The 21213-nt window shown below is 48.7% G+C and overlaps 1 protein-coding gene across 1 annotated transcript in view; it reads right to left on the bottom strand.

The window, feature by feature from the left end:
• The window catches only part of PAPPA2 (pappalysin 2), a 170969-nt gene that overhangs the window by 60367 nt on the left and 89389 nt on the right, over positions 1–21213 (bottom strand). The window contains exons 12-14 of the mRNA XM_073358102.2: positions 18763–18898; positions 17908–18124; positions 1688–1856 (exon numbers count right to left, since the gene is read on the bottom strand). Coding sequence (XP_073214203.1) covers positions 1688–1856; positions 17908–18124; positions 18763–18898 — 522 coding nt within the window. The remainder of the gene's footprint in view (positions 1–1687; positions 1857–17907; positions 18125–18762; positions 18899–21213) is intronic.

The raw sequence follows: 21213 nt of genomic DNA, 5'->3' as shown, positions 1-21213 counted from the left end.
TCATCTGTTCCTCTGGTATGCCACCCAGAGCACTCTCTCGGCCTTCGCCCAATGCCACAACCATCACCTCCGCTTGGCCTTCAGTTCCTCTCTGGATAATATGCTTGTCTAACAGATTGAATTTGCAAATGCTGTATGTGGCAATTTAATTCATTCATCAGGACTGGCCCTCTGGGGTGCAGAGAGCAGCATATTGCCATACACACTGCTCAACAGCCGCTTCCCTGCTAGTGCTGCTGGACAAGCAGGGGGATGTGGCATAGGATTGACCCACAGGTCGCCAGGATAAATTCAGAAGTGAGCTGAGGCGTGGGCGAGAGGGAATTTAGCTGGCCTGAATTCATCCCTGATGTACTTCCACTGACTTTAATGGAGTTCCATCAGAGATGGCCTTGAGTCTAAGGGCTTGTCTACATGGGAACATCCAGGAAAATTAATCTGAATTAAGGAAAGGTGTGAATTTGAAGTGGATTAGTTAAAACTCACTAAACCCCTGTATAGACACTGTTAATCAGAATTAAAGTGATCTTAGTTTGGTTTAATTCACTTTGAAGACTGAGGCTACTTTAATTCTGAATTTTGGTGTTCTAATCCACTTCAAATTCACACCTTCTGTTAATTTGAATTAATCTTCCTGGATGTCCCTGTGCGGACAAGCCCTAAGAGAGAGCATGGGGGTGTAACTTGCCAGGTAAGGGGATTGCTGGAGGGAAATCCGCTAATAAGGAAGGTGTACATTCCGGTAGCTCCCCTCACAAACAGCTTTTAATGTACAACTTTGTTTATCCTTTTCCAACCCCTCATGCAAATGACACCAATTTAGATATGCTCTCACTCAGTTAGACTCCCTGATGCCCACATACTGATGTCAGATTTGCACGCTGTGATGAAGTGGGGAATTTTCATGATATTTTGTATGACTATTGTGTGTGCCTCCATTTCCCCTACGTGCTGCATGTTTAACAAGGAGGTAGGGAAAGGGTGTTTGCTCTTTGCAGAGACACAGAGATCCAGGTGTGACTAGCAGAACTTGCAGTAGGAAAGGCAGACCACAGGGGAGCAGCAGGGTAACAGTGGCTGCTTTCTTCCCTTCTGGTTCACCTCAGTCCCACATACATGAAATAGACTACTACCAGGGGAGAGGTGGGATGAAGGAGGCACATCTCTTCTGCATACCAGAAGAAATCAAATCAAGAGGTGATCCTGCACCCATGACAGATGTGCCCCCTTATTGAAAGTGTTCCTGTATTTGGAACCCAGAAGAGAGATCCCCAGGAAAACTTCTCTCCCCCCACAAGTATCTTTACACCCTAGGGGATATTTCTTCACTTCACAACAACATCCTTCAGTTTGGCTTGACTGGCAGCCCTGGTGCCAAACAGGCCCCTGACTGACAAAGCAGTAGGTGGCACAGGTCAGGACTGAGGTGCATTAGTAGGGCTGTGAGGGGCCCAGGTCTGGAACAGCAGTGTGCCACGCATTGGGACTGAAGGGCACTGGTCTTGCTGAGGGTGGTGGTCCTGTACTGGAATAGAGCAGGGGGTGCTGTGGGTCAGGACTGTGGTGCGCTGGCAGGGCTGTGGGTGCCCCAAGCAAGCTGGAGGGAGCTGAGTAGCAGCCTGTCCCAGCTAGCAGTCACTCAGTCAGATTGTGTGGTTATTTCCACCAGAACTTGCAACCAACTCACCTCTCTGGGGCTCAGACCCTTCCCACTGCTGGACTGGAGGACAAATCCCTTCTCACAGGCAAGAGTGCATTTCATGTGTCCCAGGCCACCGGACGTGCAGTTCACCAAGGCATGGTCGAGCTGCAGTGGCATGCAGCTGCCCTGCTCCCCGCAGGTCCGGTGGGTGCAACTGTAGAGGAGACAAAGGTGGGAAAGGACAATCAAAAGGCAGTTCCCCATGGTGGGGAATCCCAGGGCTTCTGCAGCAAGAGGAGCTCCTCCCTTGCGGCATCACAAGGGAATGCCCCATGTGCCAGCACCCTGCTTGGGATGGGTCAGCACAGTCGGTGTTCAGGGCTCCAATGTCCAGCCTAGGACAGTGCAGACAACACCATGGTTGGATTTGGGGTTCTCTCAGATTGGCAGGCTGCAAAGCTCAGCTCCTTCTACCCCCACCTCTTTGGTTTCCTGGACGGCAGATGGTTAACACAGGGAGTTTCCCTGCAGTCTAGTGCTGTATTAATTAATCTGCAGAGGTGGCAGAACCAGTAGAAGGATGGAGCGAAGGGGCTCAAACCACCCCATATCCAACAGCTTCATATTTAGGCATGCACTCATGAGGGCTTGCTCTGGGGACAGAAGATGTGTTCTTCTGCCCAGGGGTTACTGGATCCCAGCATATTCCCCATTCCCCCAGCTCTGCCTCAATTTAATCTCCATCTGCTCCCAGCACACAAACTCACACACACGAACAGTTAAGGCCCCAGTCCTATGCTTGGGCAAGAGGCAGTGCTGTCTAGTGGACAGAGCAGTACAGTGACAGCCAGCGGAACCTAAGTTCTGTTCCCAGCTCTTCCACTGACCTGCCATGTGCGTGACCCTGGACTCCTCACTTCACCCCTCTGTGCTTCTGTTTCCCCTCTCAGCCTTCACCTGTCTGATCTATTTGGGCTGTAAGCATTTAGAGGTGTGGACTTCCTCTCGCCATGGGTGCAGCACCTGGTGCAACGGGGCCCTGATCTCAGTTTTATCCGCTAGGTGCACTGTGAATCAGACCCTAGAAACCCGGGGGAACGGCATTTTAGTTAACGAGACTGCGCAGGCACCAGGATCAGCCCATGTGAATCCAATCGCAGGATCAGGGCCCAAACGGGCATGTTTTTCAAAGCCACATTTCCAGGACATTATGGAGCTGTACAAACACATAATAAGAGCCAGTCTAGCAAGAGCAGGCTTTGACTGCAAAAGGTAAAAATGGCCACAAAAAAAACCCCACATGACAATTTAAAAAGATCAAAGGTTCCTTTTTCAGGAAAAGGGATTGTTCCAATATTTCCCCTCCCTGAGACTATCCCTTTAAGAAATGCTGGGCCAGATCCTCAGCTGTTGTCAATCATTGTAGCTCCATTGACTTGAGTGATGAATTTATGCTACTTGAAGATTCACACCATTTTTCCCCCCTCAGCTCTTCATTAGAAAATAATAACTAAGGCACATCCTGAGAGGCGCTGAGCATCTTGCACTTCCATGGGAGCTGCAGGTGCTCGGCATCTCACAGGATCAGGACATAAAATGATGCTGCTTGGGGATCTGCTTCCCACATCTCTGCATCCCTAAGGGGACCCTGCTGGCCCCAGGAAATCAGAGCCCCCTGGAAACTCAGAAAAGCTGTGACAGCTGAGTGGGGATGTTCAAACAAGAGGCTTTGAGGTGACCCTATGAATTTTAAGGATCCCCAGCCCTGCCTGAAAGAATCCCAGTACAACCCACAGCCACAAGTGAACAGTGAGTTGCTCCATGGCACACAGCCCCCACACAAGGGACCTCCCCAGAGGTTTGGGTTTACTCTACAAACTGTAAGCTAAAGCTTCTCACCTCTAATGCAAGCCTGCATCTCTAAGCCATGTGTTAATGGTTGTCAGATGGAAATGGGGGCAGGGGCTAGGCTACCGGGCAAATCCCAAAGAAATCACTCATCATTTAGCTACACAAGTTAAAACAGTACAGTACTCATCTGCGCTCACACACAGTCTCCCACATACTCTCACACCTGCCCCTGAGCGACACAGTGCTCATCTGCACTCACACACGCTCTCATGCACACACACGCTGTCACACCTATCTCAGAGCGAGCGATACCTGCATTGGCGGAAGGAGATCTATATTTGGTATACACTGTGACAACTCTTGTATAGCTTGTCATGCTATTAAAGGCTTGTGAATTGAATTAAAACATTCAATCACATTCAGACACACAAACATATAGGAGTCTCTCGAGTCCCGAGCTATCCTGTAACCACTCGACCAGCCTTCCTCCCCTAGGGTCACTCTTGTGTGTGGGCACCCCCCAAAAAAACACACTCTCCCTATGGAGACCTCTACAAACCCAATACACATGTAGCCAGCTCCTGCAAAGGCTGCATCAGCAAAGCACTTAGCTGAGGGGTTTGCGTACTGGACAGTTATACACTGCAGCTAACTACATCCTGTATTGAACAGTGTGTGGAAGATCAGGCCAGGTCTACACTTACAATGCAGGTCAACATAGCTATGGAGCTCAGGCCTCAACACCCCTTGAGTGCTGGAGCTATGCTGACCTAACTCCTGGTGTAGACACAGCTAGGTTGGTGGAAGAATGTTTCTGTCATCCTAGCTACCATCACATAGGGAGGTGGTGTTCCTACAATGACAGGAAAACCCCTTCTGTAGCTGTAGTCTGTGTCTACACTATGGGGTTACAGCAGCATAGTTCTGAAGCCATGGCTATGTCACTACAACATCTGTAGCATATACATGGCCTCAGACGCTCTCCTTTGTTCCTCTTAGCCCATCTTCCCTCCTCTGCGACTTCTCCTGTCCCTCTTCTCTTCCCACAGGGCCATCTTGATCTCTGCTTTGATTCAGCACCGCAGGCCTGGCAAGGAAACTGTCAAGTGTCGGTGTTAAAAAGGGAAATGTGCTACAAAATGTGGAGTAACTTTGTGTCAAGGATTTGGGCTTTACCTACTCTCAACAGGAGATGTCCTTGCTACCCATGAGCACCATCATGCATGCAGCCAGGAATTTAGTCTACTTATTATAGTAAAAGACGAGTAGGAGGAAGAATGGCTTTGTGATTATGGTGCTGGCCTGGTGCTCAGGGTTCACTCCTGGCTCTACCGTAGACTCCCTGTGTGATCTCAGGCAAGTTGTGCTCTCTCTGTGTCTCATTTCCTTAACCTTTCTCTCTCTCACACACACATCCTGTCTTCTCTATTTTGATTCTAAGCTCTTCAGGGCAGGGACCAGCTCTCATTGAGTGTCTGGACAGCACCCAGCTCAATGGGGCCTTGGTCTCTCAGCTGGAGTCTCGAAGTGCTACTGTACCACAAACAAAAATAATCACACCACATTCTGTACAAAAGATATTCAGAGTTATCAGGGAGAGAGTGGGGCAACTTTCAAAGTGTGATTTACCCTCACATTGCTCCCTGTTTGTGAAGAGGGTTCACTTCCCCACCAAGGAAACACAGCCATTGCTTGGATAAAACACGGCTACTCTGTCACTGACCACAGCGATACTGCACAACTATCGAGTAAATGAAGAGGGAATGCTGGATCCATTTAAAATTGCAGAGGGAAATTAAATACACAGAATGTAATTACCTAGAATGGAATTTGGCCAAGACATTTGGGTTTATGCTCCGACTCTTACAAAAAAGTTCCAGGGGATATTTAGTGATTGCAAGTGCTCAAGACCTTGGTTTTATGGCTCCACCAAAAGGAAGTACCTCCAAGAGGCACAGCACCCTAAAGCTGCTGAGAGGGAAGAGCACTACCTAGTGCAGGGGTGGCCAATCTGAGCCTATGAAGGAGCCAGAATTTACCAATGTACATTTCCAAAGAGCCCAGTAATATGTCAGCAACCCCCCATCAGCTCCCCCACCCCGCTCCCAGCACCTCCCACCCACCGGCAGCCCCCCCCCCCGATCAGTGCCTCCCCCTCTCTCCCCCCACCTCCCAATCAGCTGTTTCGTGGCATGCAGGAGGCTCTGGGGGCGGGGAGGGGGAGGAGCAAGGGCATAGCAGGCTCAGGGGAGGGGCAGGAAGGGGTGGAGTGGGGGCAGGGCCTGTGGCAGAGCCAGGGGTTGAGCAGTGAGTACCCCCGGCACATTGGAAAGTTAGCACCTGTAGCTACAGCCCTGGAGTTGGTGCCTAGACAAGGAGCCTCATATTAGCTTCTGAAGAGCTGCAGGTGGCTCCGGAGCCAAGTGTTGGCCACCCCTGACCTAGTGAATCAGCCACACAGCTTCCTGTAACAGCTGGGGTCCCCTTCTGACCCCAAAGGTCTCCCATCCAAATCCCAAGCTGACCCAAGCCAGCTCACCTTGTGAGAGCTCACAGGCTGCTAGCACCAGGTGGTACAGCTGCAGGAACCATCTGTGTGGAAGGAACCCACTCAGCCACCACAGACAAATACTCATTGAGCGAAGTCACCAAAAAATGCTGCGGACTTATGTGGAGAATGAACAGAACTCATTGCCGACTCCAGCCACGTCCCATTAGCCAAAGTTGCCATGGAAATCCGCGCGGAACAGCTCAGTCAGGGTTGGGGGCGGATGGAGGAGGGGGAAATGGCAAGAGAAAGGACCACAAAAAAAGGGCTGTTTTTCCTGCACAGACCTGTTTATGAAGTGAGAAATGGTTTCAGGGCAGCTGCTGCAAATTCTTTCACTAGCTTATATTTCCATTTGCTTCCTTTTGAAAGAATTTGTTTTATGAGCACAGCGCTTGTCAGGTCATTAGCTTCCGAGTGCATCTGGTACCAATTGTAGACCTCCCTCTCCTCTCTGTCCATGAGGTTGTACTGCTCCATAACTATGCCCCCAATACCCAAGGGCACAACCCTTCCCCACCCCTGTGTTTACCTCCCATTGAATAATCTGAGCTCTTATTCAGTGTAACCTTCTCAGGTGTGTGGGTGTGTGTGTGTGTGTGAAGGGGGGTTCTTTTCTCTTGAGACATTTTCTTGTCTCCAGTCTCACACTAACAAGGAACATGACAAGGGAATTTGCTTATTTTCTGCAAGCCACCTAAGGATGCTACTTTTATTACTACTGATTAATTGCACTGGCGTAGCACCATGGGGCCCTAGTCCTGGACCAGGACCCCACTTTGCTAAACACTGTACAAACATAGAACTAAAAAGTGGTCCCTGCCCTGAGATGCTTACGGTCACTGGGAGTTTGTCCTGTTCTTACTTCTGTGGCACTTTATAAGACCAGGTCCATGCCACAAAGATGTTACAATCTACTATAGAAAGGCAGGTAAAGACATCAAGCTGGAAGAGGAATATTGGGGTGACAAAAGTAGGAAGCCTGCAATAGTGACTTCTGTGCCACAGCACCATGACATCTGCTGTACACCCATGTTGTGACGCAACTTTGTAAGCTCATGAGCCAGCAACACAGCGTCAGCATGCTGTGCTGCAGTGATGCTGCGGAGATGTTTGAAGACCATTTAATATGCTGCTTGCCGGTTCTGATACAGAACAGGGCCTTGTCAGTATTGGGGATGGGGTGACAAGTGTAGGCTGTGGGCTCAGAACTACGACAGCTACAATAGTGCATAAAAATGGCTGGGTCAAAAGCTCTGCTGGCATAAACCTCAGAGGAGTTATATCAAAGGAGGGGACTTGGCTTGGTTGCCTCCAGAATCATTTCAATGATCACGGACCACAGCTTTCCTTTTCAGGAGAATATTATTAATAAAAAGAACATCATGTACTGTGGCAGCCTTCAGGATCCCATTATGCTAGGCACTGTACAAACACGCAAAAGATGGTCTACGTGTTGCAGCCAGCTTAGAGGCTAGAATCTATAGCAGATCATGGTTTGGTGTGATTCTCAGGAACAAGTGTCTGTCCATAACGACCCATGGAATCTATACGCCTCTAGCAGTGTCTGTGGGGACATGACATAGACAGCACAGCTCTGTCCTCAGCGTGAAATAGATTTTTCTTTCTCTTGTTGATTATAACAGATGGATACAGCTTATCCCGTCAGCCCACTCTTGCAGTCCTATGACACTTAAGTATTTTGGATGCGGGTCATGCAAGGAAAATCAAGTAGGCAATATTATTCTTTTCCTCCATGCAACATCTCGAAAAATACTGGTGTTTGTATCCCAGCCCCTTCTGCAGCCCAAATAAATGAGTTGTTGTGACATTTTGGCAAATGGCCATTTTGGCAAACAACTATGTGATACTTTGATCCATCTCCTGGGTCTTGAGGACAAAACTAATCAACCAAACAAAATTTCAAATCTGGAAATACGTGAAACTGCTCAAAGATGGCTCCAATAGCTGTGAAACTGCAGGATTTTCAGAAAATTGGACCAATTTTGCAAGCAAAGCAAAATATGAAAACCTCAAATTTCTGAAAACATGACAATTTGGATTTTATTGTGAATATTTCAAAGAGCCCAGAAAATACTGGTGGGCTTTACCAAACCAAACAGAATCTTCTAAGGCACCATAAATCATCCATAAATCTGCTGTAACATCTGCACAGGCTGCAGTTTCGTTGGCTGCTATCAAAACAGCCTTTAAAATTAAGCTGCAATTTTAACAAGTGAAAAGTATTATTAGAAGTTATTTCTATACTGCTGTCAATGCACAGGGTGATGGACAATGGAAGCTCAAGGCTACTGAAGTCATAGGGAGTCTTGGAATTGACTTCAGTGGGCTTTGGATCAGGGCCATGCTGCCAATCAAATAAGAGATGCCTACCCCAAAGCAATCTGGCAAAAACAGATTGATGGATAAATGAGGAGAGGTGACTATATGTGTGAGAAGTTCCTCCAGTGCAGTTTCTATTGGAAAACTCCATGGTCTTTTGTGGAAGGAAAAAGAATTTCCTCTAGGATCTCATGTTTCTATAGCAGTGGTGGAGATTTTTCTCCTTGGTGGAGCATGATGCAATGTGGTGCGATGGTTGGGAGAGGTCTTCTCTGATGTTTTCTTTTCCCTCAAACCAAATCAGCTTCTTTGAGGAAGGTGCTTGTTCCTGTTACTTTAATACAATTTCATTCTCTTTGCCCCACTCATTTAGGTATGTACAGGGAGAGTTGAGCAGGGAGCATTTTTGTGTCTCCTTTTCTAATAACTATAGTATGTTCCCCATCCAAGATAGCACCTTCTATCAAGGACTCTCATGGCACCTTACAGACAATAACTAATTAAGTCTCAAAGTCCCTGTGGGGCAGGTAAGTGTCATTATCCCTACTACACAGATGGTGTATAGATATAGAGGAATATAGTAATGAGACTTGCCAAATAGCTCAGGAGGGCAGTGACAGAGCCGGGGACTGAACCCAAGAGTCCTGACTCCCAGTCGGACAACAAGATCTCAAACTAGAGCAGGACTGGTGGGAACGGATTCCTGATTCCCTCTTTGACAGCGACAGCAAGTCTTTCACTTCTGAGGCATAAACAAAGGGGCCGTGTATACACAGGGCCTCTCCCTGACAGATGCTATCGTTGAGATTCATTGGCCAACACCCTGAGATACTGATGACAGCTAGCTGGTGAGACTCAACCTGGACAGCATTAGAATAGCGCTTGTAGGTTATAGGAAGTCACTGAAAAGAACTGGCAGATTTGGGGGGGTCCTGCTGGATTCTCAGCTGCTTCTGATTGGATAACGAGCAGCATCAGCCAACACCACTGATTTGATACCCACATTTGGCTAGAAGGTTATGACCTTTTTTCATTACAGATAAGAACCTCACTACAGTTATACATGCCTTTGTCACTGTGAGGTTATCTATCCATCCCATTTATAATACATGGTCATGCCAAGCATCACATCAACACCTATAATAGACAAACTATGACACAAATTGGAAAAATGTCTATAAACTGAGTTTCCATGAGTCACAATTGCTTAGTTAGCTAGTAATTAAAAAAATTGTTTCTGGTCAAACTGAAAATTAAATTTTTATGAATTGAAAAAGAGGATAAAAATCTTGTTTTAGGTGAAATGAAACGTTTCATTTTGACTCTTTTAAAAAGATTTTTGATATTTTTAAAAATAAAACATCCATCTATCCAAGCCTCCAAGAGCAATTTCAATCTCTCCTTACACTGCACATTCCACCAACAAATTGTGGTCCTTCCCCGCAGACGTGCACAACCAACTAGCAAGGGTTCTCCTCAGAGCCCATTTCAAGTGGCCACAGGAATCTCATGCAGTTTATTCTCATCCCAAGTGCCACACTGAGAAATCCAGCACTGAGTCATCCCCATATGTCCTGGGAGCTCACTGACAGGGACTCCTCAAATTGCCTTCAAGGATTCTGCAAGCTGGCTCCTGGTTCATAGGATGAAGAGGGCCTTTCCTGTCCTATTATTTGAGCTAGTGTCTCCTTTTTTAGAGATGACCAATCATGCGCTATCTCATTTCCTCACGCTTCCTTCTCACTGGGAAGGCAAGTCACCTTCAGCCCTTACATAATTTTTAACCTTCCCCCTTTCTTTTGTATTTCTAAGGTGCATTTCACTGACACATATATGTGCTAAATGGGTAGGGGATGGTATCTAACATAGAAGCCACAAGGCCTTGGAGGAAAAATCTCCCACCGTTCTTTACATTGCTCAGGTCCACTGCTGTTGGCAACATTAGGAGCCCTAGTGTAGAGGCCGTTCCAGCCGCTGACCTAGTTTTAAGCACCTCGTTGGTTGGACTTGCTCCCAGAAGGGTTAGATGATGCTGTGCTGGAAACGGCAGACAGCTGGTGTGCCAGCTTTGCTCTGATTTCTACCAATGAATCAATGTTAGTGACTTCTCTGGCATAGACAGGGCCTATGTGACAATTACAAAGAAGGCTGGAGCAGGACTACTTTGCCCACCTCTCTGTCTCTGGGCAAGGAATGCAACATCCTTGAATGTACTGCTGGAAATCGAGTCTATCACCCCTATCCCTTTAAAAATGGCTTTTTGGAAGAAACGCTTTAGTCAAACACAAATTATTGGTATCAGTACAGGAATAACTGGCTGAAATTCTGACAGGTTTCAGAGTAACAGCCGTGTTAGTCTGTATTCGCAAAAAGAAAAGGAGTACTTGTGGCACCTTAGAGACTAACCAATTTATTTGAGCATAAGCTTTCGTGAGCTACAGCTCACATCCGATGAAGTGAGCTGTAGCTCACGAAAGCTTATGCTCAAATAAATTGGTTAGTCTCTAAGGTGCCACAAGTACTCCTTTTCTTTTGGCTGAAATTCTGTGGCCTGCGCTATACAGGAGGGCAGATTAGATGACCTAATAGTCCATTCTGGCCTTCGAATCTATGAATTTAAGCATCTGTGACAAAGGCAGAGGCCTTTTTAATGCAGTTGTGTACCCTGAGCTATGAAAATGTGTATTTATTGTAGATTATAAATGAGTGGAATGGAGCGAGATGGCTCAAGCATTTTGAATAGCCAATGTGCAAGACATTGAGTTCTAGAAATGGTCTGCATGTAGCAGAAGAATAAGCATTGCCCACAAAAAAGCCACATGCACCTATGTTTGTCTGCATTGCCATATTACGGCCCTGGCCCTGGGCATTCTGAGGACAGGCGAACAGCTCACCAGAACGAGTTCCCCAGGTGGCAGAGCTCAGCCATCAAGTTCTACCTGCCTGTCACGAATGCCCAAGGAATGCCCCATAGGTCAGTCACCACTGCTTGAGGAGAAGCAGCTGGAGTCTATTCATGCCTAGTTCAAAATCCAGCCCTACAAACTAGGATTATCAAGATCTGAATCTCTCCCTTAGAAATGTGTGTGGGGATGGGGTAGGGGGATCCCTCCAGGTCTGGTGACAGGCACGTAGGTGGGGCAGCCTGAAGGAAGCTTACTGTGATGCAGCCCAGGCTGTATGTGATAAACGGGGCTCTCAGTCCCACACCTTTCACCAGTGCTAAACTAGCCTGAAACAAATGTTTTTCAAACAAACTTGTGTATCCCTTTCTATTTCATTCACATCCCCTCACTCTCACACTTTCCTGGCTCTTCCCCCCACTCCTATCCTCTCCTTCCTTCCTTTGTTTCCCTCCTCCCCTCCCCCACTCTGCCTTCCCTTCCTGACCCACATATTGCCCTAGTCCTCCCATTACCATCCCCACCAAGAGGCTGGCTCTGGTTAGGTCCAGCTCTCCTTTTGCGGTTCACCCCCTCAGTAGGGGATAGCCCAGCTTTGGAGGGGCCTGGGAGTTAATTACCAAAACCTAACGCCAAATCATTCCTGAGTAAAAGTCAGATACTTGGGCTTGAAAGCTAAGGGAACAGCTTAGGGAACTGCAATTCTTCCCTTGCTGAACAAGAAGAGACAAAAATTAAAAACTTCCAAAAAACCAAAACCAGATTTCTCTTTAATCCTTTAAAACTTTGAGGGGGGGGGGAGAATAAGAATACAATGCAGACTGGATTTCAATAGTGCCAAGGCACTTCCCAACACAAGCAAACGTAAACTCCAACAGGCTAAAAATAAAAGGCAGTTTAAAAAGACAATAAATAAAACCTGCTGCCCTGACTTGATGTACAGTCCATACCAAAGAAAACAGGAGGGAATGTGGCTCAGTGTTCACATGCAAAGGGAAAGGCTGGATGGAGAACAAAAGCAATTAACTGGAAGGGGCTGAAGTACCAGGCAGAGGCACCGCTTCAGATACTTTGGGTGCAACAAGGGTATGTCTACACAGCACTGGAAGTGAGCCTCCCAACCCGGGTAGGCCGACTCACGCTAGTGGGGCTCAAGACAGCATGCTAAAAATAGCACTGTGAGCATTGCAGTGTGGGCTCTCAAGCCCACTCAACCCACTGGCTATTTTCAGCACACTAGCTTGAGCCCTGCCAGCGCAAGTCTGTCTACCGGGACTGGGAGGCTGCAGTGTAGCCATGCCCTGTGTAGGATGTCGTTGGGCTAGTTTACACTGGAAGCACTACAGTGGTGCAGTCGCATCGATGCAGTGTGCCTGGTGAAGATCCTCTATGCCGACAGGAGAGCGTCTCCCACTGACATAGCGCCATTAGGTCGCTGTACCTTGCGTCACTCGCGGGGGTGTCTTCTTCACACCCCTGTAAGTTACAGTTCCTGGATCCTAAGGCATTAAGGGAAGATCCACTGAAGTCAACAGAAAGACTCCCACTGGCTTCAGTGCGCTTTGGCTCAGTCATTCCTTCCTTGCTGCTGGGAGCTTTCAATGGCACACCCCACGTGGGCTCGGGGAGGACAGCAACTCAGTGTCCCAGCATTGGCACAGGGAGCAAGCACAACCTTGTGCTCCTGGAGTGCCAGTTGAGGAGGGGAGTCAACGTGCTGACATCCACTCTGCACCCCTGACCCAGCATGGTGTTAGAGGGCACTGAGGGTGCAGGCATCTTTTGAATGAGACAACATTCAAAGACCTGACAGCTTGTGATCCTTAAGGCAGATTCTGTACTCCCTCTAATTCTTCCTGCAGATTCACCTGGGGAGACTAATCACTTCCCCTCTTTGAAACAACTATTTCTCGTTGCCAGTGTCGAACGATTGCCATGTTCCCCGGAGATGCCTGCATTTCATGTGCGGGTGTGTGATCTCTTCATTGTAGTACAGGCTGCAAAACACTTTGGGATCCTTCAGGATGAAAGATGCAAGAGAAACAAAGGGATGTTATTTTTATTATACTGGAAATGAAACTAGACTAAGGCCCGGAAACCTCTTTTTCCGAGTCTCCTTTGTTACTTTTGTGGGGTTATTTTTAATAATAGGCTTACATACACAGTGTGTGTGTGGTCAGTTCAATTCTTTACTGGAACACCAAAGATTTCATCTTTTACTGGTGAGTGGAAGTCTCTGAACCTGCTAATATGTTATATTTCTGAACTTTTATGAGGTATTTTCATCCCAGACTCCACCTGCATTTATACCCAGTGTATTATTAGGCTCTGTTTTAATACTGTTGTATGTTTGTTTTGGACTTGAAAATCATTTTTAAAATGAAAGAAAGGGGGAAATAATTAACCAGGCACTTCCAGAGCTGATAAAGAGGCTTTGTTATTATGGCTTCTGAAGACTGGGAATTAGGGGGAGCTGGGCTTGATGGGTCCTCTGCCCCCCAGTTATGGGACCCTGTTGTCCACAAGATGGGGATGATATGAATATGTTGTACTTCTAAAGCCCATGTCATCCGAGCTACCCAAAGCACTTTTCTGACTCCAAATGAGACCCTTGGTTGGAAGGTAAGTGAAGTTATACTGGGTTTATAGGTGGTAACAATGAGGCAAAGAGAAGCAAAGGCCTTAATGTTGGATACCCCATTTCTTGGATGCCCACATTCATACACAGAGGGCAAGATTTCCAAGTTCTCAGCGCTCCCACGAGGGTTCAAAAAGGGTTCGGCTCCCATTTAAACATGGGCCAGATTTACCAAAGTGCCCAGCACTCAGCACATCCCGATTTTCAAACAAGTACAGCACCTACCCTGAGGAGCTCATTGGAATATCTGGTCCTGGGGGCCTGATGGCCAGAGGTGCTGAGCACTCTTCCTTCCACCTGAGGTGGCAGGCGCTCATCTCTGTGAATCAGCCCCTGGAATGGCTCGCCTGACTAAGGTCAGTGGCAGAACAGAGGACTAGATCCCAGAGTCCTGGCTCCTAGCGCCCTGCCTAACCATGACGCCTCCTGGAGAGGGTGGAGGAAGAGCCACTGGGCCCCCCGCACTGGGAAGTCGCAGAGCAAGGAAAGGGAATAGACAGCTGCCATAGACTGTGGTGTCAGCACCATGCTGAACTGAGCCAAGACAAAGTGGCCTGGCCAGCACCACAGTCCACATGATGTCTGAAGAAAGAGAAGGTTTAAAGACCTATGTGGGCTCCTGCCCCTACCGCCCGGCAGGACAAACTCGGCACACTGATGACAAGGAGGCTGGCTCCTCTTCCAGAGCCAGCAGGGGGCATCTCTCCCCACACAATTTTATTCCCCCTCCCAGAGCTCAGCCAAAACCCAGAGGAGGGGTAGAGATGGATCATCCCTTCTGTCTATGCAAACCTGCCCCTTTCCCAAGGACTTGCCTCCACACACCTGTCCATACCCCAAGAGCTCAGAGGTGCGACTCCCCATCCCTAACTGTCTCCCTCCCCCCGTGATCCCTTCATCCCATAAAAGTCTCCTTCCTTCAAAGGGAGTATGATGAGGTACCACTAGCACCATGATTCCCATTGCTGCTGGTGAGCAAATTGCTACCGCTGGCAGATGATGCATCCATGCAGCTCAGCACCTCATTGGGTGAGCCTGACCCACAGAAAAATCATGGAAGGTGTGGATTCCACTCGGCATGACAAGTGAGGCTTACAAAGCTTACGCTGTGGATTCAGTCTGATTTCCAACAACCCCCGGAGATGAACATCAACTCACGAAGTTCTATGCCTGATTTCAGAGGAGCTACACTAGAGAGGACTGAGACCCAGGATTTGTAAAACTAGGATATTCATTAGCGGGCAATATGTACTTTAAAATTTGCTTTCATACGGCGTGAAGGCTACGTGATATGTCTCTTTGCACGCTCACGTCAGTACTTAAAGGGACACCAGTCATTTAAAAATTATACTTCTGTCTGAACTGTATCTATTATTGCTACAAATAACCTCCGTGAGATTTCAATTATGAGATCATAGGAAAACAATATGCCATTCCCTATCTTTTCAATTTGTTTTCTTTGTGTATTTGGCAGCCTTTGTGTATGGCCCGTTCCACCATTCCTTCAGTATCAGTCAGTTTCCCATCTTGTTTGTGTGGGTCTTTCACACAGGAACTGGAGAAAGAAATATATTTTTAAGTCTGGGAAAATGTGATTGTAAAATCACACCGTTGGCAGGGGCTGAGGGGCATGTGTTGCACCTGTGACGACTCCCAAAAGGAATCTGACTCACTTTCAGGTGGATGGTGCACCTTCTGTGGCGGCCTGAGACCAATGCTTACAAGTTTATTCACTGAGAAAAGCCGCAATTTCTGTTGCTATGTAAATCACATTCACTCTGAAACTCTGGTTATGCTTTCCAGAACTCTGTATAACTCACTTACATCACATGAGTGTGTTCTCTCTCTCTCTCTCACACACACACAGTCTTACTTCATTCTTTCATGCAGTGCCATTCATAAGGAAAACTTATAACAACAGTAACAGTATTAGAGATGAGCATGGACAAAATCCAAAATTCCCAGTTGGACGCTATCTGCATAATTGCTTGAATGAGAACCCTGGATCTGGACACTTCTAAACTTTGGAAAAATTAGAATCTAGATCCACAGCCAAACTTTGCATCGTCAATCATCATCATCTGTTATCGTCATTAGAACAAATCTTACCTTTCTTTAATTCCTTCTCAGCTTTGTGTCTTTGGCTCTGGGTGTGCTTTCTGCATTATTTATTTATTCATTCATTCAATCTTGGATGTCAGTTCTTCCCTCTTTTCCTTTGCAGTGTGATTTATTTGGAACATGTTGCCCTATTCTGCAAATACTGCTCCTCAGTTACATACTTTACTAAGATATTTGGAGGCCTTTGAGCACTGGACACCAATAAATTAAAGCATGTTGTTATTATTAATTAATTATTAGTATTATTACTGAAGCAGCTGCATGAGACTTGATAAAGGAGCAGCCTCTGAGGGATGAGGTGGGAGCTCCAGGCGAGGTATTTGAGGAATTTAGCATGGCACCCAAATCCAAGCAGGAAGAGAGGAGATTCCCCTCCCCGGTGGAGCTTTTTGGAACAGGACTGGGACATCCGGTGGTAAAGTGGAAGGAAACCAAAACACAAATGGAAAGGCAGGCATCTGTCAAGCTCTCGCCAATGGTCTGTTTTATGGAGAGTTGCTCTCCTCGTGTTTCTCTCTCTCCAAGTTTAACGAGAGCGTGGTGGGTGCCAAAGCTGACTTGGGAAGTTTCAACTCTATCTCCCGAGGGATGCTGTTAACCAGGATGTCCATGGCTCGATCCCGCAAGGCACTGAGCACGCTGAGACAAGCGCATTCATCATTCTAAGCACGTGAGTAGATCTTTCAAGTCAACGGCACTGGTCACATGCTAAAAGTTCAGTACATGGTTAAGTGCTTTGCTGGATCAAGGCCTGAGAGAGACAAGGCTCCTTAGGACAAATAGTATGTGATCATGTAATTAAAGACTGTATCATAATGCTACGCAACAAGGGGCTGAATCAGGGCTGCTCAGGGGACCTTAATATTAGCATTGTCATCGAGTGCTTGATTTAATCCTAATGACATTCTTTTAACATTGAGTTTCTGTATCTCTCTCGATCTTACACCCCCTCCCCCCCAAACTGACCTATTTTCCTAACTATTTTTCCCTGCAATCAGATAGCGAATCAAACCTCGATACCTTTTGTCTGAGTGCAATGCTGAACCATTTGAGCAAAAAGGGTGATGGGGAGTGTGTGCATACATGTATAAAGGGACAGGGACCCAAGGTAGAAGTGTAGTGCTAACTCCATAGAGAATCTCTATTGTTTTAGCAGCGGAGGAAGAAGGGCAGACGGGTAGGCTGGGTGCAGGAACTGCTGTGATTTCCAACTGATGTCCACACCTGGTGTGGACTTCACCCACTTGCACTGCCCTTCATCTGGTGGCTGCATGGGCCCCTTATATTCTACTCCAGCCATGACTCTTTACTGAGACAGAAGCAGAAATTAGAGATGGGAAAGAGCTACCAACCCAGAATTACTCCTTAGGCTCTATGTCCACACTTGGAGCTGGAGAAGTAAATCTCAGTTCGAGGAGACATGCCTGCTCTAGATCTGATCGACAATAGAGCACAGCCATGGCACCATGAGTAGTAGGAGGACTAGCTGCCCCGTCCGAGATGGCTGGCATGCACCTGGGGTGGCTCATCCTTCACATCCCTTGTGCCACTGAGACTATTCTCTATTTTTAGTGCTGTGGCAATCAGAGCTCCTTGAGCTGGAATTCACAGCTCCTTGAGGTCTGGCTCCTTGAGCTGGAATTCACAGTTCCAGCTCGAAGTCTAGTTATACCTACATGTTTGTCCAGGAACAAGGAGGTAGCAGCTCTAGTTGAGCAAAAGGATGTCTCCCTCTGGCTGATCCCTTAGGAGCTATGCTCTAAGCTGGATGTCACCTCCTGCAGGAGTGACAGATCCAAAGCCAGCAGAGTGATAGCCCTTGCCCAACAGCAACACAGAAAAATCCAAGGCGATGTGGTACCTGTGTCTCTGGAGGCCATGTCCCTCGTGTTCCAGGAGGCAGGTGTTCGGAGCGGAAGAGCTGAGGAGGGAGGATGTCCGCAAGGCCACGGCTGAGATGCCCACTAACGAGGAGGAGAAATTGAGCAGCACCGAGGTGATCCGGTGGAAAAGGAAATCCTGGCTGTGGGTCACATTGATGACCAACGGGTTCCGCTGACATGACAGTTCATGCGTCCCTAATGGGGATAGATAACAAGAGAGAGAAGCCATTAGCCCAACTCTGGGATTGTTTAGCTTGCCCTGGGTTATTCCACAGCTCAGACGCTACTGCTGTGGTCTGCCTTTTCTAGTAAGCCCTCCCAGTGAGGAAGTCAGATAGGACACATCCAAGGCAAAGGCAAACCCTTCTGCTTCAGGCCAACCAGCAACTAGACTAGGGTCAAGAAAGCAGGAGCTGGAGAGTCAGTGCTGAGAGAAACGGGATGCAGAGAGGATCCCACCAGAGAGAGGGTACCACAGCCTCCTTCATCTTGGTCTTCCATGTAGCACAGACCATCTCAGCCAACAAAAGAGGCAGGGAGGAGCTCAAAGAGAACACTGCCAGAGAGGTGTGGAGATCTCCCAGCTCCCACTGAACACAGGGAGAGCCAAAGAGGCCATAACAATTTGGGCCATTTGCTAGGAGCTGTCTGACACAGCTCTACCTTAGCTGCTCAGGCGCTTCCTCAGACCTTGCTAGACTGCTCGCTCCCTGCAAAGGAAAGCCAAGGGCGAAGCAGAGAGGGACTCAGGTGCTGAGGGAGCGGAGGAGGAGAAGGGAAATGGGAGCTCTCCTCATCGCTTCCCTCCTCACATCAGCTCTGAATGCACTCACCCAGCGAGTGGTTGTGCCTCCTCTCATCCCCAAGCTGGACGGTCACAGTCGGCTTGTGCTGGTCACCTGGGGCAACGCCATCAGAGGCCAGGAAAATAAAGACTGAGGTGGCCAGTCCGGGTCTGTCGAAGCAAATCTGGGCACGAGGGTACAACGCCAGAGGGGACATTAGAGTGAGAGATTACGGCGAAGCAGACAGAGCTACACGGGATAGGGCTTTGCGTTTTAGAAGCAATGCTATTGATCAGACAAATAAACAAATGGGACGGACGGATTGATAGATGTCTAAATAGATAAATTAGATACTTCCTGCTCATTCTGGAAGCCCCACACAGTGTTCCAGGCACACACCAATCATGACTTATAACAGTTTTGCTTTTCCAGTCTAGATTCCTCAGACAGCTCTCCCAATGCATCTCACTCCCTGACCCTGAGGATCCAGTTGCAGGCCTCTCCCCACAAGTCTGAGACCATACAATTCATCGCACTGATATGAACCCTGAGGTGGCAGGCTGGTGGAATTACAAACTGTGTCACTGAAATGCTTTCATTTAAAGCAAAATACCACAGGTGGCTCGAAAGCAGCTGTCAGCCAAGGAATTGAACAATCTGGGGCAGGAGGCAATGTCTAGTAGGAAAGCCACCACTTCCACCGACTCCTCTACTAGCCACAAAGGCTGCAGGAGACAGCAGTGAAACTCAGAGTATCAATCACTGGAGAACAGGCACTCTTGGAAATGAGGGGGACATAACCTCCCTCCCCTGCGACATTTGGAAACTTCTGATTCAGAGCCACCCCATGCAACACTCTCGCTAAAATTAGGCCAAAGACAAAGGGCAAAAGATTCCAGGTACAGCACCACTTCACATGGGCACAAATCCATTAGCAGCAGACAGCCCAGCTAGCCAGGCTGAGTGCTGAGGAGCAGGAATCTCCCCCTACATTGCAGCCTCAGGGCCCTGCTATTATTAAATGACTGTGGTGCCTGAAGGCCCCAGCCAAGGTCAGGGCCCCATTGCGCTAGGTGCTGCTCACACACATAGTAACAGCCAGTCCTTGTTCTGAAGAGCTGACAATGTAAACAGACGAGGCAGAGGGGAATGAAAGAGGAGAGAGGTGAAGTGACTTACCCAAAGTGGCAGAGCAGAACCAGGAACAGAACCCAGGTCCTCCGGGGTCCTGGGCCAGTGGCTTGCCCACTGAATACAGCCTCTAGGAGCCTGCAGCTCCTCTGCAGCCCTCACCCAGAGGAGGGATGACTAGTGGAGCCTTATAACTGCAGATGCACTGGCCCTACTCTCCTCTGGCCTAGCCTGGTTTCATTCCACCACTGAGAGAGACACTTTGTGGTAAATAGAGAGAGCCCATCATGCAGGTTCCTCAAATCCTGACTCTGCTCCCCTGGGTCTGTCATGGTGATGGCCCTTCATGTCTGAAGAGGACTGGTGTGTATTGAGCATTGCCTAGGGTTGCCAACTTTCTACTCGCACAAAGCCAAACACATTTGCCCCGTCCCCTGCTCCTCCCCTTCTCCATGGCCCTGCCCCTCCTCTGAGGCCCCGCCCCTGCTCATTTCATCACCACCTCCTCTGTTGCTCGTCCCCACCCTCACTCACTTGCTCATTTTCACCAGGCTGGCTCAGGGGGCTGGGGTGCAGGAGGGGGTGAGGGCTCCGGCTGGGGGTGCGGGCTCTGGGGTGGGGCCAGAAATGAGGGGTTCAGGGTGCAGGAGGCAGCTCCAGGCTGGGGCAGGGGGTTGGGATGTGTGGGGAGTGAGGGCTCCAGCTGGGGGTGTGGGCTCTGATGGGGGGCTAGGGCTGAGGAGTTCGGAGTGCAGGAGGGGGCTCTGGGCTGGGGCAGGGAGTTGGTGGAGTATGAGGGCTCTGGCTGGGGGTGCAGACTCTGGGATGGAGCTGGGGATGAGATGTTTGAGGTGTAGGAGGGTGCTCTGGGCTGAGACCGAGGGGTTCAGAGGGTGGGAGGGAGATCAGGGCTGCGGCAGGGGGCTGGGGCATGGGGAGGTGAGGGCTCCGGCTGGGGGTGCGGGCTGGGGATTAGGGGTGCAGGAGGGTGCTCTGGGCTGGAATCGAGGGGTTTGGAGGTGGGAGGGGGATCAGGGCTGGGACAGGGGGTTGGGGCCTGGAAGGAGGATCAGGGGTGCAGGCTCCGGGAGGTGCTTACCTCAAGCAGCTTCCAGAAGCAGCGGCATGTTCCCCCATGGCTTCTATACGGAGGCATGGCCAGGTGGCTCTGTGTGCTGCCCTGTCTGCAGGCATTGCCCCAGCAGCTACTATTGACCAAAGTTTCTGGCCAATGGGAGCTGTGGGGGCAGCATGCGGAGCCCCCTGGCTGCCTCTACGTGTAGGAGCCAGAGGGGGGACATGCCGCTGATTCCCAGGAGTTGCATGGCGCGGAGGCTAGCAGGGAGCCTGCCAGCCGCGCTGCACAGC

This window comes from Lepidochelys kempii, chromosome 8 (assembly GCF_965140285.1).
Source record: "Lepidochelys kempii isolate rLepKem1 chromosome 8, rLepKem1.hap1, whole genome shotgun sequence".
Lineage (NCBI taxonomy): Eukaryota > Metazoa > Chordata > Testudines > Cheloniidae > Lepidochelys > Lepidochelys kempii.
The sequence above is the reverse complement of the archived record's forward strand: the minus strand, read 5'-3'. Positions and strand labels throughout refer to the sequence as shown.